Here is a 16,911-nt window from a genome sequence, read left to right on the forward strand (position 1 = left end):
ACAACATTATCTGTACACTGCAAAAACTCAAAATCTTTCCAAGAATATTTGTCTTCTTTCTTGTCAAAATGTCTAATTTCTAGTCGAAACTAATTTTTTCCACTTAAAATACATCACCTAAAAATTAACTTTTTAGATCATTTTCACTTGTTTCAAAACAAAGTTTCACTTGAAAAAGTAAAATCTGCCAGTGAAAGCAAGATTTTTGTGCTTGTAATAAGAAAGAAAATATTGCTCCACTATCAGATTTTTCTACTTATGTCAAGTGAAAATATGCTTGAAAGAAGTAAAAAGTGTCTAAAAACAAGCTACTTTTTATGTGATGAGTCTTATTTTAACTATAATGAGGTTTGTTTTGACTAGAAATAAGACATTCTTGGTAAGATTTGAGTTTTTGCAGTGTAGAATTTCAACTGGGGTGCAGTTGACATTCATGTTAAAGAAATAGCGCTTATGCTTGAGTTGTGCTGTAGCAGTCGTCCACTTTTTTTCCCCTTTAACAATTCTTTCTAGCCAGTCAGCTGTGTCGGCATGTTTGTGCATAGAGTAGCAATTGCAAACAACCGCAGCCATGCAGTCAAAGTGGCGATCTGCTCTCATGTGAAACTATACAGTTGTAGGCGGTTGGAATTTTATAAAAAGGTTGTGCAAAATAAAAACTCCTGAAATGCAATATTTTGCAGCAGACACTTTATTTTTACATTAAAAGTTCTCAAATAGCTACATAGACAGCCCACATCATCTCCACAAACGACAAGACAAGGACATATCACAATTCAAATATTTTATAAATCGGCTGCAAGATAAGATAATAAAACAGGCTGGCTAAATCACAAGCATGCCAAATACGCAGTTCTTTGTCAAACAACGTCTGGCATTAAATCTTTTACACTTCTTCCTCACCCATTTCTCCAGGAGTCAAATCGTCAAGATATACTGGCCTAGAATCTCCACCTTGAAGCTTTAAGTGTCCCTGTTACTCAGGGACATCATGTGCAGCAGAGCAGAGATGTTCTTCAGACCTGGATGTCTGCTCACATGCATTGTCTCTGGGGAGGAGAATTTAATTAAAGTAGCACAGGTCTCTTGTGTGTGGGCCGTGGATGCAGCATTGGCCAGAATGTGCATGATCCTCAGCAGGGTGGCCTCGCTGCAAAACAACAAAGCGTATACAAATGTCAAACTGACAGCGAGGATGGATGGAGGCTCATAAAAACACCAGGATAGTAAAATGCCTTGCAGCTGTGAGGTTAGGGGCACAGAGAAGCTACTACAACACTAATGATGCCAGGGCTGTTAAAAGGGCATTGTGGATAGAGGACATGACTCGGTGGCATGCAATAGTGCGTGGTTGGAAACGGACAGCGCATCGTACAAGTCAATATACACACACCTTCCTACGTGGATGCTGGAGGCTAGACACCAGGCAGCCTCCCCCTCCGGTGTTGGAGGCTCCTGCAGGACTTGACGGGACAAGCAGAGGGTTGCTCCTGCCAGCTGCACAGGCAGAAACACCACACACTGGCCCTCCAAGAGTGACAGCTCCAGCAGATAACGAGCCATCCACACCACCTAGTGGCACAGATGACAGTGTGCAATGAAACGTGAGCCCTCACTGACACTTTAAAAAAGGAAAACAGAAAACTTAGAGGTACCTTAGCGCTGCAGCGAGCAATGGAGGCAAGGAGGAGAAGGAAATGCAGCGAGGGACAGTAGGAAAAATCAAACTTCAGCCCACAGAGAACTTTACGCTCCATTCGCAGCAGCTGATGCTTAGTGTAGGCGTGGTCCATCAAGTAGCAGAGTCCAGACACCTGGAACAAAGAGCTCAAATAAAAAGGAACATTTTGTCTTTTCTTACAAGACACCAAAACACTTAAAAACATGCACACATCACAAGGTCGACAGGAGTGTGGGAAAGGACGGACAAGTACAATAGAGGAAAACTCCTGCACTGTCTTCACTTGCATAGGATTTAATAGGAGTTATAACATTTTGGGGAGTTTTTTGTACATTTCACTTAAAAAAAAAAAAGTTGATTCATCACTCATCTCTCAGTCAACTTTCTATTTAAAAAACTGTCAACTCAGCCAGCGTACCTCAGGGAGGAGACACTCCTCTTTCTTTGCAGCAAGGAAGAGGCACACCATGCCGAGGAGCTGCAGATTGGCAGTGGTCACTTTGAGCTGGCGCAAAGAGCAGTTGAGGAGGTGTATGCCCAGATAGAGGGTCTCTTCCTGGAAATTCATCATCTCCTGGCAGGAAATAAACAAGGCATTCAAGATTGAAGACCACTGATAAATACGCTTATTATAGCCCATTTTCTTGTTATGCTTGAAAGTCACTGTACCTGACCAAGATGGGTGAAGCACATAACCCATAAAAACTAAAATTTTACACGTGTTTTGCAAGGATTAAACAAATGATATGCATTAATAAGTGGGCTTTAAAAGGAGCTGATTGTGTTCATATTCACTTGAGCTAGAGCTAGAGCTGCTCCCTGCATTCGTGCTAAGCTAAACTAACGGGCTGTTGGCTTTAGTTTCAACTTACAGCGTTCTCATTTAACTGTCTGAAAGAATCTGTTCACCCATTGATTTATTGTAACCTGAGCTCAAATGCATCCCAGTTATATTTGTAGATAAGGGAGGAAAGAGTTGGACTCAGGTCAAATTACTCCTTAAGTGAAGCCTCGTTCTCAGTTGACACCTCAATCTAGAAGGCAGTCCATCAAACTTAGTGTTTAACTCTCTAATCAGAATCCATGTGAGTTTAATGAACTGCATGTTTAGGCACAATTTGTTTATTTGTTTCATGGCGGGAGGAAAGCCCCTATTAACAAGGACACTCACATGAATTCGAATGAGCCAGTCTACCAGGACAGCTCGAGTGGCATCTGTGAAGTGCCGGGGCAGGTCAGCGTTGGGTAAAGCGCTCCGTGTTTGAGTCCTCTGTGGGGTAAAAACAGAACAGGAGGCACACATTAAATAATTAAAAACATCAAACAGTGTGTTAATACACTCCCCTCTTGTACAATCAGTGAAGAGTATAAAAGAGCATTTTAGGGATAGTGTCACCTCCTTAAGAAAAACATTTATTGAAACGAAGCAGCTCTGTTCATAATGACTCACCATCATGTCTAAGAACATGTCCCAGGCGAACGTCCGGTCCCATACGAGGCTGAGTTTCTCCAGGGCGATCTCTACTTCACACCGCAGCAGGCTGGGCACCAGCGCCTGCAGGCTCTGAAGACCACGCAGTCCGTGAGGGTAGAGAAGCACAGGCTCCTCCACACACCCATCTGCACAGGATGAAAATAGGACAAAATAATAATCATCAAGTTATACCCAATTATCTGAGTGTTGACTGTTTTGTTTTTGAGTTCATGCAACACATTTATGCCTCAAAAACAGTTTGAAACCCATTGGTATTGATTATATACACTACCAGCTGAGTGCATCCGTGTGTCTTCATGGAAACCCATGATGATACCTTCACTGGTTTGCATGGATAACCTCCTCTCCTGCAAACAGACACCACCTTACACATCAGTGCAAAAGTGACCTTGCAGTAGGTTTTAACAGTCATATTATTAAGAGATTGTCAGCTCCTCTTTCTACAATGGTCACCAAGTCATCATGTCAGATTCGTATGTTGGGAGAAGTTAAAAGAAACAATTAAAACCAGACAGAGACATTGTGGTGTGTATTGGGTGAAGGTAACGAGCCAGATGGAAGGCGTACCCATCTGCGTTCTGGCTCCATTTTGACAGACGCCATCCTGGACTCCTCTACTTCTACAGGCTGCCAGCGATCTATTGCCCCACAGGCATTAGCCCACGTTCTTAATGGGGCTCGCCTCTCGTCCGCCTGGAAGACAGCACAAGATCTTTACTGACCTCATTGTGGACACTTAAAAAAACCCAACTTTTAATGTACAAAAACATGTAATGACTTTGATAGTGATTATAGGGTGGCTGCAGCAGCTCCATCTCTTTATGACTGTCAGATATCATCAGGGGCAGTAGGTAATGCCTAGAAATTAAGGTCATCAAGAGTCAAGGCCCAATCTAATCAGAGACTTGACACCTTGGATCATGGCAGGTGAATGCAATTACTTTGGTGGCAGCACAGAACTGGAGCAGGCATGTGAAGTTAAAGAGAAAGTAGCTGCAGAATTTTTTATTTTCATATTTAAAGTCAACTTTATCTGGAGTTACACAGGAAAAGTTTATAGCCTACTAGTTTCCTTTTCTTTAGGTCCACAAACCCATTGCTCCATATTGTTTTTTGTTTCCTTCACACAAATGCTCACCTTCTTGTGTAAGTCCAGCAGAGGCTTAGAGTCGGAGAAACTGGTCTTGGCCATAGTTATAGCCGGAGACGGAGTTCCCGTACCAGGCCACTGCAGCTACTTATCAACGGGTGTCGGCGGAGGTCTGGAGCGGAGCGAGACGCCATGCTGGCCTCAGCGGCCCCTATTATAGACAGGTGGGACAGGCGCACTGATTGGGGTGGGGCCACCGGGACGAGGACTTCCGGTGGAAATAAACTGCGTTTTGTCGAATGATTCATTTTAAATATGTGTCTTTGTATTTTTTATATCTTGACTTTGTAGCCTTCAGTGACATATAGCTTCATTATGAATCATTGTCACTGGACATAAGTTGTAGGCCTATTTACATTTTGACGCATCTATAGACTTCACACCTTATTGTGTCTGCTCCATTATTCCTGCAATAAATATTGAAATAACTTACATTTTTGGGGTGTAGTGAGTCACTGATTTAATCCACCTTCATTTACATATCTGAGGAAGACAACTATTACTAGAGCCCAAAAAGTTAAATCAACGGCTTTATAGCAATAGCCTATGTCATGGACTGGGTTACCTAGTTTTTTTTTTTGTTTTTTTTTTAAAGCAATGTCCAAAAGTTCAAAGATCCAGAGCCCCACCCCTCCTGTGAATGTATAATGCCTACAATTTCCTTCATCTGTTTAACTTAAGACATAATGTACTTAAGGAAAATCTCCATACAGTCTCTTGGTATGTCTCCACACTAGACCTATTGCTAAATTTCTATTTCTAAACCCTTTACACAAATGCCTGAAATCTTATTCTAGTTGGGAAACAACACATCTGACTCCAGTTTCTGTTGTGGCATCATATTTCATCATATTTCACAAAAACCCTTCACCTTACCTGTCTTTTTTTTTTTTTTTGTCAAGCTTTAAAATACAAATCACACCCTCCAGACATCTCAGGTCCACTCTGCTGGTTATAAAACATGCTTTACAAAGGATTCCTGCTGAAATGTAAAAAATGGCATAAAAAAGACAAACACAGTTTTCTTCAGTAAAAATGTTTACTGGCACATTATAGTTGCAAATGTTATAAGCTACCATATTGTAGCAGGTATCACCCGTTACGTTGTAAAGTCTTGCAAAGGTGGGGGATGACAGTGTCCACCAGGACAATGTCCTCCCCTTAAAGATTGCTTTTTTTCCTCCATTGTCCTCTGAGCCTCAACTAACAGCAACAAGCAAAAGAAAAAATCGTTACACCAGCATCAGGTGCGACATTCGTGACTGTTGATCACATTCAAATATACAGAGAAGCAAGGTAACCATAGTAAAGCTGCAAATCAAACACTACAAAGCTGCAGGCCTCCCCTTCTACTAATGTTGCATTCACCATCAAGCTTTTTTTCTTTTTTTTTTTTGGTATTTACACAATAGTGAAGAGGCACTTGTTGTGCCTGTGTATGCCTACAGGAGAGGTCAGGGGTATTAACTTGCATGTTTAGCTGTGAAGCATTGCTTAAAGCGTGGCCAGCAGCGAGGTTCAGTGTATGGCTTCACAACCAATATTAAAAAAGTTCAGCAGCACCCCCTTACGGCCATGATAGCAATGAAGGCAAATCCACAGTGGTGTCCATCAGTGCAGTGGTTCTTGATATCTGGTCCTGCTGTTTCCAGAGCAGGACGCTAGGCTAGAGTTATGATGGCTGTGCCTGAGCCAGTGAGAAGAGGTGCTGGAGTTGTGAACTGTAAATCAAAGCCATTTGATCACATTATCATCTGCAGGAACTGGGGCCAACTGCTACTCAACGATGAGTCGAAAACCTGCTGCTTTTTCTGTGTCTCTGTCACCACCACCACTCAAACATCTCGCAGTCACCCTCAAGTCACTCACACCAACTCAAATCAAAAGAAAGTAATGTGTGACATTTGGGGTATCCCAGTGAATGCTGACAGATGTTATGGTAACGTAAAATGAGAAATGGTCAATACTTATTTATCTACATTTTTAAAAAGTAGGGTGACTTTTAAATGTTCTGGAAATACAGTATGTTGTTTATTTAACTGCTTCATCTTAGGGAAATTATAAATGTTTATTACACACAGTAAATTGAGTTATTTTGCTGAAGGGAGGTGATGATGTAGACCAGCATATGGAAACCCCATGAAATGAAGAACTTAAAAAGAAAGCAGTTTAAGAACTTTTTTAATATATATTTTTTTATATAATGTATACTTGAACAAGACAACGTGTCTTCCAAAATTTGAGAAATAGATGGACAAAAAAGGAGGGAAAAACAATGAACAAAAACATAACAATGACAAACAAAAAAAAGGTCTTGATGTTCCTTTAGTGAAGCTCAAAGAGCAACATCTCTTCCAGCAATATGGAATTATAAAATGCGTATGTCAACATCAGCACATTTCACTGTGTTGTCCAGAACTTCTCTCAATCATGTGCCGTCCTGATTTCAATTATGCAGGTTCTTATTTCAACTATACAATACATCAGCTGATGTTTTGATTGGTTCCCCCTGTCTGCAGGCTGAAGGTTGGTCGACCAGCTCATGCAGAGTTTAGTTGAGATTGTAAACCTGCAGACTGTTGCTCCAGACAAACATCTACATACAAAACATCTAAGATTTAAGTGCTTGGACACAGCATGAAAGAAAACACAAACCAAAGACTCGAAACATCGAATGTGGAATCATTTGAAGTGTTAAAACTCCAACAGGTCAGTCAGTTTTTTGGCCTCCTTATAAAGACTTAACAACGATTTAATTTTTTTTTTTCATTCTTTAAATACAGGAACATTCAAATGCTTATTTCAAAAATATTTTAAACACTTACACCGATAATAAAAATAGAAAATGAACAAAAGATTGGTGCTTAACTCCTTAGCTAGGGAGTGAGAATTACTGGACCGAGGACAGCGAATTCATCTACATTGGTCTCTGGTCACTGGTTGGGGGGGAAAAAAAAATGTGGTCAAGTGTACAGTTTCTTGTTTTTCTCTTTCCTTCCATTATTCCTGTCTTCAAGACATAGCATGACTGGCCTTAATGAACACACACCTCCAACCAGCAGCTAGTTGGTCGGTCAGTCAGTCTGGACACAGCAACATGGACTCCAAGAGAGCCTTAGTGCTGCATTGCTTTGAGTTAAATTAATGCAGCATTTAAAGCGAAGATTAGCCATGCATGAGATCCCAGTTTCTAATCCTGACTGAGTCAATTTAGCGCCAGGCTGGTCAAAGCAATCATAAATTACATGCTTGTTCCCTTTGGAAAAAAAAGAAAAGAAAAGAAAAAAGGCCATTGAGTGTGCCATGTAGTGTCCTCTCATCGATATTCCAGCAATAGTTTTGAGTTCTTTTTAAACATGCACAAATGGATGGTTGAGAATCAAAAATGGTTGTTCATACATTCTCCTGCACTCATATGCACACACGCATTACATTCACGCATCCACTCAAATACACACATGCAGTGCAAACACAGAAATGCCAACCTTCCTCGCCGTTCACTCTTCCCCATTTCCTACCTACAGTAGGAACAGTCCCACACGTGATTTGTAACAGCAAGTTCCAGAAAGAGCACTTGTTAAAAAAATGAAATAAAAACAAAACAAAATAAAATAAAATGCAGAAATATGGCTTTACATTTAAAACCGTAACGATTGATGAAATAAAAATTTGTCTTTTTTTTTTTTTTACTTCCCCCAAATGTTTTTCCATTTTCCTAATTTTAATTATACTTCTATCAAGTACGTTTGTGTATATATATGCAGTCTATGCATGGATTGGTTGGTATTGATGTGTGTAGCATGGGTACAGCTGGTAAAGAGGTGGTACTTGCTGGCATAACCTGGTTTTCAAAGTATCAAGGCTTTGATGTGGTGCCCAGTGTAGTGCAGCAGAGGTCCCGCAGGGAGGCCTAAAGCCAACCCTGAGAGGACGTACAGAGACAAAGCTGCCAGTCTATGCACACAAACCTGCTGAGGTCAGTTCACAGCCTGTGTGTTCTTTTCATAATCTATAATCTGTGTCTTTTCTGATTTGCCAGTATGTGTGTGGGTGTCTGAGTGTGTGTGTCTGTGTCTGTGTGTGTATGTGCGTTAAAGACCAAATGAAAATGTGTCTTGTGCCAGTTTTTGTTTGTGTCGTTCGGATTCCCCCAGCAGTGCAAGTGTGTATGTGGGATTGTGATTGTGTGTTAGCCTGCCTGCTTGCTCAAAAGTCTGAGTGATCATTCCCGTATGCTGGCAGAGTAGGAGAACTGAGGGAAGTGCGTACGCTGATCTGAATCCTCTGCATCTAAACTGTCATCTGCAGTGAGCACAGTGGGAGAAAGGGGAGAGAGAGAAACATTAAATAACAACTCGTACTTCCATGTGAATCGGAACTTAAAGCAGAAGTAAAAAAAGATGCGTAGAGTAAGAGCAGATGTACTCACACTTATCTGGAGGAGTTATTGTAATGGTTTGTGCTGTGAACTCATCATCGAAATAACGCGTGTCCGTCTCTGATGTTACTTGGGGCTTGAAGGGGGGGACAAGCTGAGCAAAAGAGGAAAACAAGTCAGTTTTACACTCAAAACATCCTGTTTTTAAATGTCACATCATTAGTTTTGCCCCCACTCTCTCACCTTTTTTTCAGTCACATCCTGCCAGTTGATGGAGGTGAAGAACTTGTGGCTCATCACTTCTTTGGCATCATCTGGTCCGCCTCCGAGCCTGTAAAAAAAAAAAGAGACAAAAACACCATCATTATCACCCACTCATCAGCCACACACAAATGTGAAAATCCTGTCATTAGAAGTGCACAACAAGCATTTATGTTGTGTTCTCCCTGTCTTGTATTTACCAATTTCTCTACAAATTTAGTCTTCATTTCCTTACTACTTACAGGTGCGCGTGTTAGTAAGCCTGCAGGCAGAACTCAATGTGCTAATAATAGCAGTTGTTCAACTGTTACCAGAAACACTGGGGCTCGGCCAAAACAACAATCAATTACGTGCTTGTGTCGCCATTATCCTGTACCAAAACTAATCAAGAAAGGAACACAAGCTTAAATAATGTGGTTACTTATTTTATAGCGGAATACGTGGTGCCCTGCAGCAAGGTGGAAGATTCAGAAAACTAATCAAGTGCAACAGACCAAAATCCTAGGAAGAAAATGTTTTTCTCAAGCTCTACTGCTGCGTTTCCAGGAGGCAGGCAGATGTTCAGCTGAACAGTATTGTTTGCACACTGAAACGGCTTGTAAACAGTAAACAGCACTTATCTCACAAATAGAATCCATTATTAGCCCATGACGGATATATATGTATTGGCATAAATGGTGGTGCACGAGTCACAATAACATTGCACAATAAGAAAATCCAGTCTATTTTGTTACATCGCTCAAAAGACTAAACAATAATCTTTACATGATTATGTGGCAATGTTTGGTAAATATGTAATAAATATATAAACATCCACAGCTTTAAGAGATACAAATCAATATTCAATATTACAGTATGATTATATTACAGTATGAGCTTATTATAGAATATAATGGATAAAACTCACTTCTCAGCCTTTGTGTTTGTCTTTTGCAGCACAAACACACACCTACCTTTGTTTAGGATCCTTTTTGAGGAGGCCAGCCAGCAGGGCCTTGGCTTCAGGAGCCAGGTTCTTGGGGAATCGAATCTCCTCCATGAGGATGAGCTCAAAGAGACGCTCATGGTCCTGGTTGTAGAACGGCAACCGACCGCACATCATCTCATACATGACCACACCCAGTCCCCACCAGTCCACCGCTCGCCCGTAGTCATTGTCCTCCAGCACCTGACAGGGGCAGGAATGTAAAGTGAGTTGAGAGAGAAATAAAACTTAAACTGACATGCAGTTAACTTAGAGGCAGGAAGTCAGCAAATACTCAGCAGAAGTCATAAAACTGTAAAATGTATAAGTGAAGTGAGGACAGTGAACTCTCTGGGCACTATCAGAAAATATCCATTTTACACACCAGTCACGAAAATATGATACCAACTGGTTACTGGTTTCTCACTGGTTTTTATACAGAAGTTAACATTGAATCTGTAACTATTCTTCAACCGGACATCCTACTCCTACTACCACTGTGCAGTTACCTCTGGTGCCAGGTACTCTGGGGTTCCACAGAACGTCTTCATGGTGGCTCCATCTGTGATCCCCTCTTTACATAACCCAAAGTCTGTTATCTTTATGTGGCCGTCCTTGTCTAGCATGAGGTTCTCCAGCTGTGCCGAGAAGATTCAAATTAGAGTCAAATTAGTTGACAGCTGTGACGTGAAACAGACTGAAAAATGGAATTCATTGGAAGATGCTCGTGATTACACTAATACATCATTTATATTTTAAGAGCACGAATGAGCAGCAGTATATCTAAGCAATTAGTGAAAGTGTTGTTGCTCGTCTGTGTCTGAAGTTGCTGCACAATGCAGCCTATTTTACAATACTATTACTACACTGTCAGAGCACGTGGACACCTTACCTTCAAGTCCCTGTAAACTACATTGCGTGAGTGTAGGTACTCCAGTGCTGACACTATTTCTGCACCATAGAATCGCGCTCTCTCTTCTGTGAACACTCTATCCCGCGATAAGTGAAAGAAGAGCTGAAAAAGAAGAAAAGGGAAAGTGGAATAAGGGACAGAAGATAAAAACACGTTTTCTAGAGATACTTAAGAAATATATTTGAATGTATTTCTTTTTTTTATAATTGATCTTCATAGTGAATTTTCCATATCTATTTTGTGTTTTTTTTGATTAGTAACAACCAGCCAAGTACATACAGTAACTAAAGCAATCCCTAAAATGTATTAGTGTAACCATGAAGTTAAAAAATCTGTTTGATGTGCGATCAAATCCAACATTCAGGCCACTTCTTGACCTGGTTTGGATTATTTCAACAATTAGCTTTAAAACAACAATGTGTGCTGTAATCACCCAATCTAAATAGTCCTACTCAGATACAGTATCACAGCAGACACAACAGTAGGCTTAATGTAAAAAGAGAAAAAACTTACTTCTCCTCCATTTGCATACTCCATCACAAAGCATAGCCGATCATGTGTTTGAAATGCATATTTTAGTGTCTGTTGAGGAAGAACAAGGAACTAAAGTTTGAAAATGGTTCCTTAAAATATGTTTACATTTATCAGTGCAATGAAGGCACAAGCAACTCACCGTTAGAAATGGGTGCCGTGTATTTTGGAGAACTCTGCTTTCTGTAACTGTGTGTGCCACCTCATCCTGGAGGAATATACAAACTCTTAGAGCATACAAAGACACACAACATCATAACAATAGATGCCTGTTCTTAAACATGTTTGAAGTGAGGGTTTCACTGTGATGCGATCAGCACTAACTTTTGCAATGATGACTTCTTTGCGGAGGATTTTCATGGCGTAGTACATCCCCGTGGCCTTTTCCTTCACCAGGATCACTTTACCAAAGGTCCCTTTGCCCAGCAGCTTCAGGTAGTCAAAGTCACTCATGGTCTGGGGGAACATAAGACAAAGATAAGCTGTGACAACGATGCGACACAGCCGCTGGTGAGTTAGCTTATACCCAGTTTTTCTCAAAGACACCATGACTCTTACATTTGTGAGTTTCAATGGAAGTGTATGTGTTTCTATGGAATATAGAAATATGTTTTTTGAAAAACACTGTGATGAGTCACTGGCTCCCCATTTTATTGTCTAAACTGCTGATGTTTGCGTGCTAGGTTTTGTGGATACTAACATTTGGGGCATGACATGAAGCAGCATGCTGGTATAGCTATAAATATTTTAACTCAATCTAGAGAGCTGAACGTTTCAATTAACACTTGAGAAAAAAAACAGCAGGAACAACAGCCATAGAGCCAAGGAAGACGCTAAACACTATTTGAACAATATAACATACATTGTAAAGAGGGAAATCCTTCAAATAGGGATAGGGTAATAAATAACATTTTTACATAATAAGGAATCAAAGCAAAACTACTCTAACAAACCACACATTTATACACTGGGTGAAAAAGTCAGCAGGCAGTAGACCACCAAACTAGAGCAACTCAAAATCACTTGGAGTGAATCAGCACAGTTCACAAAATATACACAGAAATACTACCCTCCACTCATTTAAAGGTTGCTTCACCAAAAAAGCTTTGAGAAAGAGGCTTAAAGTTTGAACAACTTGCTCAATAAAGATGAGCTTAGCTGGACAAACACAGCAAACACTCAGCTGCCAGGCACTGCTTGTGCAAATACTGACCACTTTTGTGTGGGATTTGGACACAGCAATCTCCATCTCCTCTGTGCCGCTGCTGTCACTCGGAGAGCCAAATTTGATCTCCATGGGCTCCTCATCCTGCTGCTGACTCTTCAGGCTATTTGCCACTGCCTGGATCGATCGCATCCATTCCTCCCTGAGCATGAAGAAAACACACATCACTATTACCAAACGTATCTAGCTAGATTACTCTGAATTTCCCCTCCACATATAAGGGGAAGCAAAAAGTTTTACCAAAACACAGGAATTGTATTCAATTTGTGAATTCTGCGTACTCTGACAGATGTTATAGATGTGCCAAAAATACATGTCTTAAAGGAAAAACAGCAAGCTCTGTTTAGAAGGTAGAGGATAATCTGTAATATTCAACTAGGGGATGCTGGGATTTGGTACTTGGCAGAGCCGATGTAAACAAAACTCAATGACGACTGCTTGGGTTAGGGGTGAATAATCAGTTTCTAATCTGGCACTGAATTCTATTTTGAGCATGATGGTCTTTCCTTCGCACACAAACTAAAATGAAATTCACTGCCTGTAGCGAACAATGGCCTATTTATGCCCTTTGTGTATGGTTTTGTGAAAATGTTGCGTCTTCTGTGCTTATTCCTTTTGAATTTTAACAACTAACACACTGAAAGTCATTTCACTCCAGAGATAATTACAGAGATTGTGATTTATGTTTATGTTCAAACAGAAAACATGTGGTCCCTAATTTGACTGCCATCTTGTTGCATCAGTGAAAAATTAACATAGTAAGCTTTTTTTCCCTCAGATGCAGTCGTCTAAGAGAACTAAGAATAGCAGCATTACCTCTCCTCGTTGCTGTCCACGTGAAAGGTGCGCTCAATAACCGAGGTCCACTGCAGACAACGAATGACAAAAGTGTTGGGCCTGGGGCGCTCTGTCTTCATCAGCTGGCATTCTACGAAACGCAGACACACCAGGTAAGACAGACGAAATGAAGACTTCAACAGCAAAAGATTAAAATAGACCCTTTGCGGATTTATTTTGGTGATTTAAATGGAAATCTGACAGCCAGAGCAGAAAACTAACCGGCGACAGAGAAGTTGTTGAGCGGTGGGAGGCTGTGGTCACTGGACACCTCAGGCTTCTCTTTGTAGCCGATGAAGGAGCCATCGCTCTTTAAGATGAAATAACGAGGCCGCCATGTTTTGATGTATTCACCTTGAAGAGGCAGGAAGGTGGAGATGTTTGATGTTTGACTACTTGCTTGTATAGCAAAAAAGACTATTCAATGAAAACAACTTAAAATGAGCACTGCTGTTCTCAATCAATGTAAAACCTTCAAACATGACAGATAGATTAGAAGCCTACAGGGGTATTTAATACTCAAATGGCAGCTTTTGAGATGAACTATCACTTAAATGTACATTCAGATGATGGACAGTGAACATGAGGGGCCCCCTTACCTCTCTTGTGGAGCCATCCTTCTCTCACAACACTGACTTCATTCATGCTGGGGCAGAAGACTGTCTGAGTTGGGAGGGGGCTGCAGACAAGCTGGTGGAAATTGTGCACACTGTTCCTATTGGTGAAGTGCCCGACAGTGGCTCAGGTGTAAAAACAACTATAGAATATAATACCTAGAAGAAGGGAACAAAAAGAGACACTGTTAATTCAGGATATAAATACTGTCAATCAAACACAAAAACAATGCCCATTGTATCCTGGTGTAGCTTTAACATGTAAATTACAGTCATGTGAGAAGGGCTATAAACCACCGACATCAGAAAAACATCGCATAAGTTATAGCATGTCAAGTGAATACTTCATACTCTGTTAAAAATTAAAAACCTCTGCCAACTTGTAAAGGTGTCAACAAAACAACTTGGTAACTTCATGCAGTTTATAATTCAACACTGCACTTCAGACAAAAAGTATAGCCCTGGGAAATATTTTTGTACTCTCACTTGTCTTTTTTTTGGGCGTAGTTGAACACTGCAAAATAAATGTGTGAAGACATGGGGCCTAAAGGAAGTAAAACTGCAGCCAGAGAGGTGGAGGTGAACATACAAAGTGAAACTGATTTCTCATAACAAAGGAAACTTTCTGTGTATTGCTCTTGATGCCTATCTGAGAGCTGTCACTACAGCAGTGCGCTTGAATAAATACGTCTCCTTCTGAGGCACTCTGTTGCCTTGAAACACAACTCCACAACAAAGAAAACTGCTGAAATCTGCACGTTTTGCTCAACCCTCATATCTGACCATCTGATCATTCTGACAGTGACATTCAAACTGAGAGTAGTGTAATGACTGTCATGACCACAAGCTAAATATCAAAACCCCACGCACTTTTTTTCATCTCATGCAACTTTGGTTTCATTTCACATCTAAGTATGTTTGATCCTGGTATTATCATGATGCCAGGTAAGGATCAAAGATTTGTGGGATCAATGCCATCGATCAAACAATTAGAAAAAAATAGCTGCAAAGCTCTTTATTGTCAAATCTAATAACCTCCCACAGCTTTTGTTGAATGTTTGAGGAGAGGCCTTGCTGATCCAGGGTCAGCCCTGAATCAACAGCTTATGTTAGATAATAGGTTTACCAGAATTTCACAGTATTTCAGTGAAAGTGATGGGGTTGGATATTACAGTGCATACAGTCAGCAAAACAAAGACTGTTTGAACTGCTTTGTTTACAAAGATAAAAAAGAAAAAAAAGAGATAAGGTGTCTCGACTTCAGACTGTTTTATGGCCACTCGAAGAAGTGCATCCAAGGGTTGTTTACAGCTGAGCACCTATTTATCTCAATGGCCACAGTAATAGGTGGCTGCTGTTTGAGATAATAAATAAGCTCTACAACCTTTTCTTCTTTTTTTTTGCACTGTAGGCTACACTGCAAAAACAATTAGTCAGAAACAATATGTAGTAAAAGCCTAAATGTATGTGGTTTACATCTTACACCATTTGAAAAAACAACTAACCCTAAAAAGAAAACACAGCTTGATAAGTTATATGCAATTAATGCATTCAAAACTCCACATTATACCACAAGCTGCCAAACGTAAATATAGTGAACACATTATCATCCTCCTCATCCTCCTTTTCAGCGTCGCCGCTAGCTAACAAGAGGCAAAGTCAACAACAAACGTTTTACCTTCCCAAGTTCAGGGCAGGTCGTTAGCTTCCCCCTGTCCCTGTCGTAGCTTAACACACAATAACAAACAAACAAGTTACTACAATATTTCACAAGCTTAAACAGCTGATGGTCAGAGTCTGGCCAAGTGGCGCGCCAGCCAGCCAGACAGCAGCGAGGAGGACACTGACCATGACCGCATTTACACGACCAAACAAACAAGGCAGCTAGCCAAAATAGCTTCCGAGCTAACGGCTAGCGGCTAGTTAGCATGTCAGTTAGCCACTTGCGCTCTCGCTGCTGCTGCTACTTCTCGTTACCATAGCTTCCGAGCTAACGGCTAGTTAGCATGTCAGTTAGCCACTCACTTGCGCTAGCGCTACTGCTGCTGCTGCTGCTACTTCTCGTTACCCCTACCCCCCCACCCCCGGCTTCTTTGGCTTTTACCTACTACCTACCTACTTCGACTCCAGTGACACATACAAAAAAGACAACAAAAAAACGCTGCCAAAGCCGTTGGTCCTTGAAGAAAAAGAAGAAGAGGCTCAGAGCCGTGTGCCTGTAGATATCACTTGAAGCGTGTGTGTATTGAACTCTGTCAATGATCACACAGCTTTAGCTGGAGCTTGTTTTCTTCTTCAGCAGCAGCAGCAGCGGTGGTGGCGGCGTGCTTGGTCAGTTGCTGCTGCAGTGGCTCACTGAAGCGTATGCAAACCCCAGCCGGAGAATGAAGTCCACTGAGCTCCAACTTGATGGATACTAGTACTTATGCCGAATACGACTAACAAAGCACTTCCAGGAAATCCTTGCGTATATATAAAAAGAAAAAAAAAACAACAACCCGCCTCCGTGTGGGTTTTTTTAATCAATGTGGATAGTAGTAGTCGCCGCCTGCTTTACTTAGCGTGGAAGAAGCCCTCCTCCGTCCCAGCCACAGCCACAGTCAGCCAGCCAGACAGTACAGCAGCAGCAGCGGCAGACGCAGACGCACACTAAAGGAAGTGACGTACGGGGCCAGAGAGAGGGTCCACTGCACCTGAACGGTCGGTGTGAAAGTACATCAAGTACCCTACTGTAACCTTAACCTCACCCCAGCTGTGCACCACTGGATTACACATTGTCTGAGAGATAGGCAGTGCAACACATGTCTAAAAATTAATATGAAATCTCCTCAAAATGTGTTTTTTTAAAACCACCCCCCCACC

The 16,911-nt window shown here is 41.2% G+C and overlaps 2 protein-coding genes across 3 annotated transcripts; both read right to left on the reverse strand.

Moving 5' to 3' along the window:
* Positions 1 to 673: 673 nt before the first annotated feature.
* ccnp (cyclin P) lies at positions 674 to 4,511 on the reverse strand. The gene is made up of 9 exons (XM_085795061.1): positions 4,315 to 4,511; positions 3,744 to 3,869; positions 3,448 to 3,523; positions 3,132 to 3,301; positions 2,853 to 2,951; positions 2,100 to 2,255; positions 1,656 to 1,814; positions 1,394 to 1,572; positions 674 to 1,150 (listed from the first exon to the last, which is right to left on the reverse strand). Exons 1-9 carry the CDS (start codon positions 4,366 to 4,368, stop codon positions 964 to 966), a joined length of 1,206 nt encoding a protein of 401 aa, XP_085651187.1. The 5' UTR covers positions 4,369 to 4,511; the 3' UTR covers positions 674 to 963.
* Positions 4,512 to 8,020: 3,509 nt separating this feature from the next.
* akt2 (AKT serine/threonine kinase 2) lies at positions 8,021 to 16,655 on the reverse strand. 2 transcript variants are annotated; one of them, XM_085795063.1, is made up of 14 exons: positions 16,165 to 16,655; positions 14,035 to 14,208; positions 13,658 to 13,789; positions 13,415 to 13,526; positions 12,587 to 12,740; positions 11,698 to 11,829; positions 11,516 to 11,581; positions 11,356 to 11,424; positions 10,822 to 10,944; positions 10,439 to 10,567; positions 9,919 to 10,133; positions 8,948 to 9,035; positions 8,756 to 8,858; positions 8,021 to 8,628 (listed from the first exon to the last, which is right to left on the reverse strand). In XM_085795063.1, the coding sequence occupies exons 2-14, from the start codon at positions 14,078 to 14,080 to the stop codon at positions 8,549 to 8,551; spliced, it is 1,449 nt and encodes a 482-aa protein (XP_085651189.1). In that variant the 5' UTR covers positions 14,081 to 14,208; positions 16,165 to 16,655; the 3' UTR covers positions 8,021 to 8,548. The 2 variants fall into 2 exon arrangements, with proteins under 2 accessions (XP_085651189.1, XP_085651190.1); XM_085795064.1 differs by having other exon boundaries at positions 16,607 to 16,628.
* Between the last annotated feature and the right edge of the window lie 256 nt (positions 16,656 to 16,911).

Source organism: Trachurus japonicus, chromosome 13, assembly GCF_045865225.1.
Source record: "Trachurus japonicus isolate A0001 chromosome 13, Traja_1.0".
Classification (NCBI taxonomy): domain Eukaryota; kingdom Metazoa; phylum Chordata; class Actinopteri; order Carangiformes; family Carangidae; genus Trachurus; species Trachurus japonicus.

What these genes read in the sequence shown, in the direction of transcription:
- ccnp (XM_085795061.1), bottom strand. Translation starts at nt 4,368, where the DNA reads ATGGCCAAGACCAGTTTCTCCGACTCTAAGCCTCTGCTGGACTTACAC. An exon ending in CACACGGATGCACTCAGCTG is followed by an intron (nt 3,302 to 3,447) that starts GTAGTGTATATA and finishes CATCCTGTGCAG; the next exon opens with ATGGGTGTGTGGAGGAGCCT. An exon ending in ACTGGCTCATTCGAATTCAT is followed by an intron (nt 2,256 to 2,852) that starts GTGAGTGTCCTT and finishes ATTTCCTGCCAG; the next exon opens with GAGATGATGAATTTCCAGGA.
- akt2 (XM_085795063.1), bottom strand. Translation starts at nt 14,080, where the DNA reads ATGAATGAAGTCAGTGTTGTGAGAGAAGGATGGCTCCACAAGAGAG. An exon ending in CCAAATCCCACACAAAAGTG is followed by an intron (nt 11,830 to 12,586) that starts GTCAGTATTTGC and finishes ATGTTCCCCCAG; the next exon opens with ACCATGAGTGACTTTGACTA. An exon ending in CAGAGTACCTGGCACCAGAG is followed by an intron (nt 10,134 to 10,438) that starts GTAACTGCACAG and finishes TGCCCCTGTCAG; the next exon opens with GTGCTGGAGGACAATGACTA.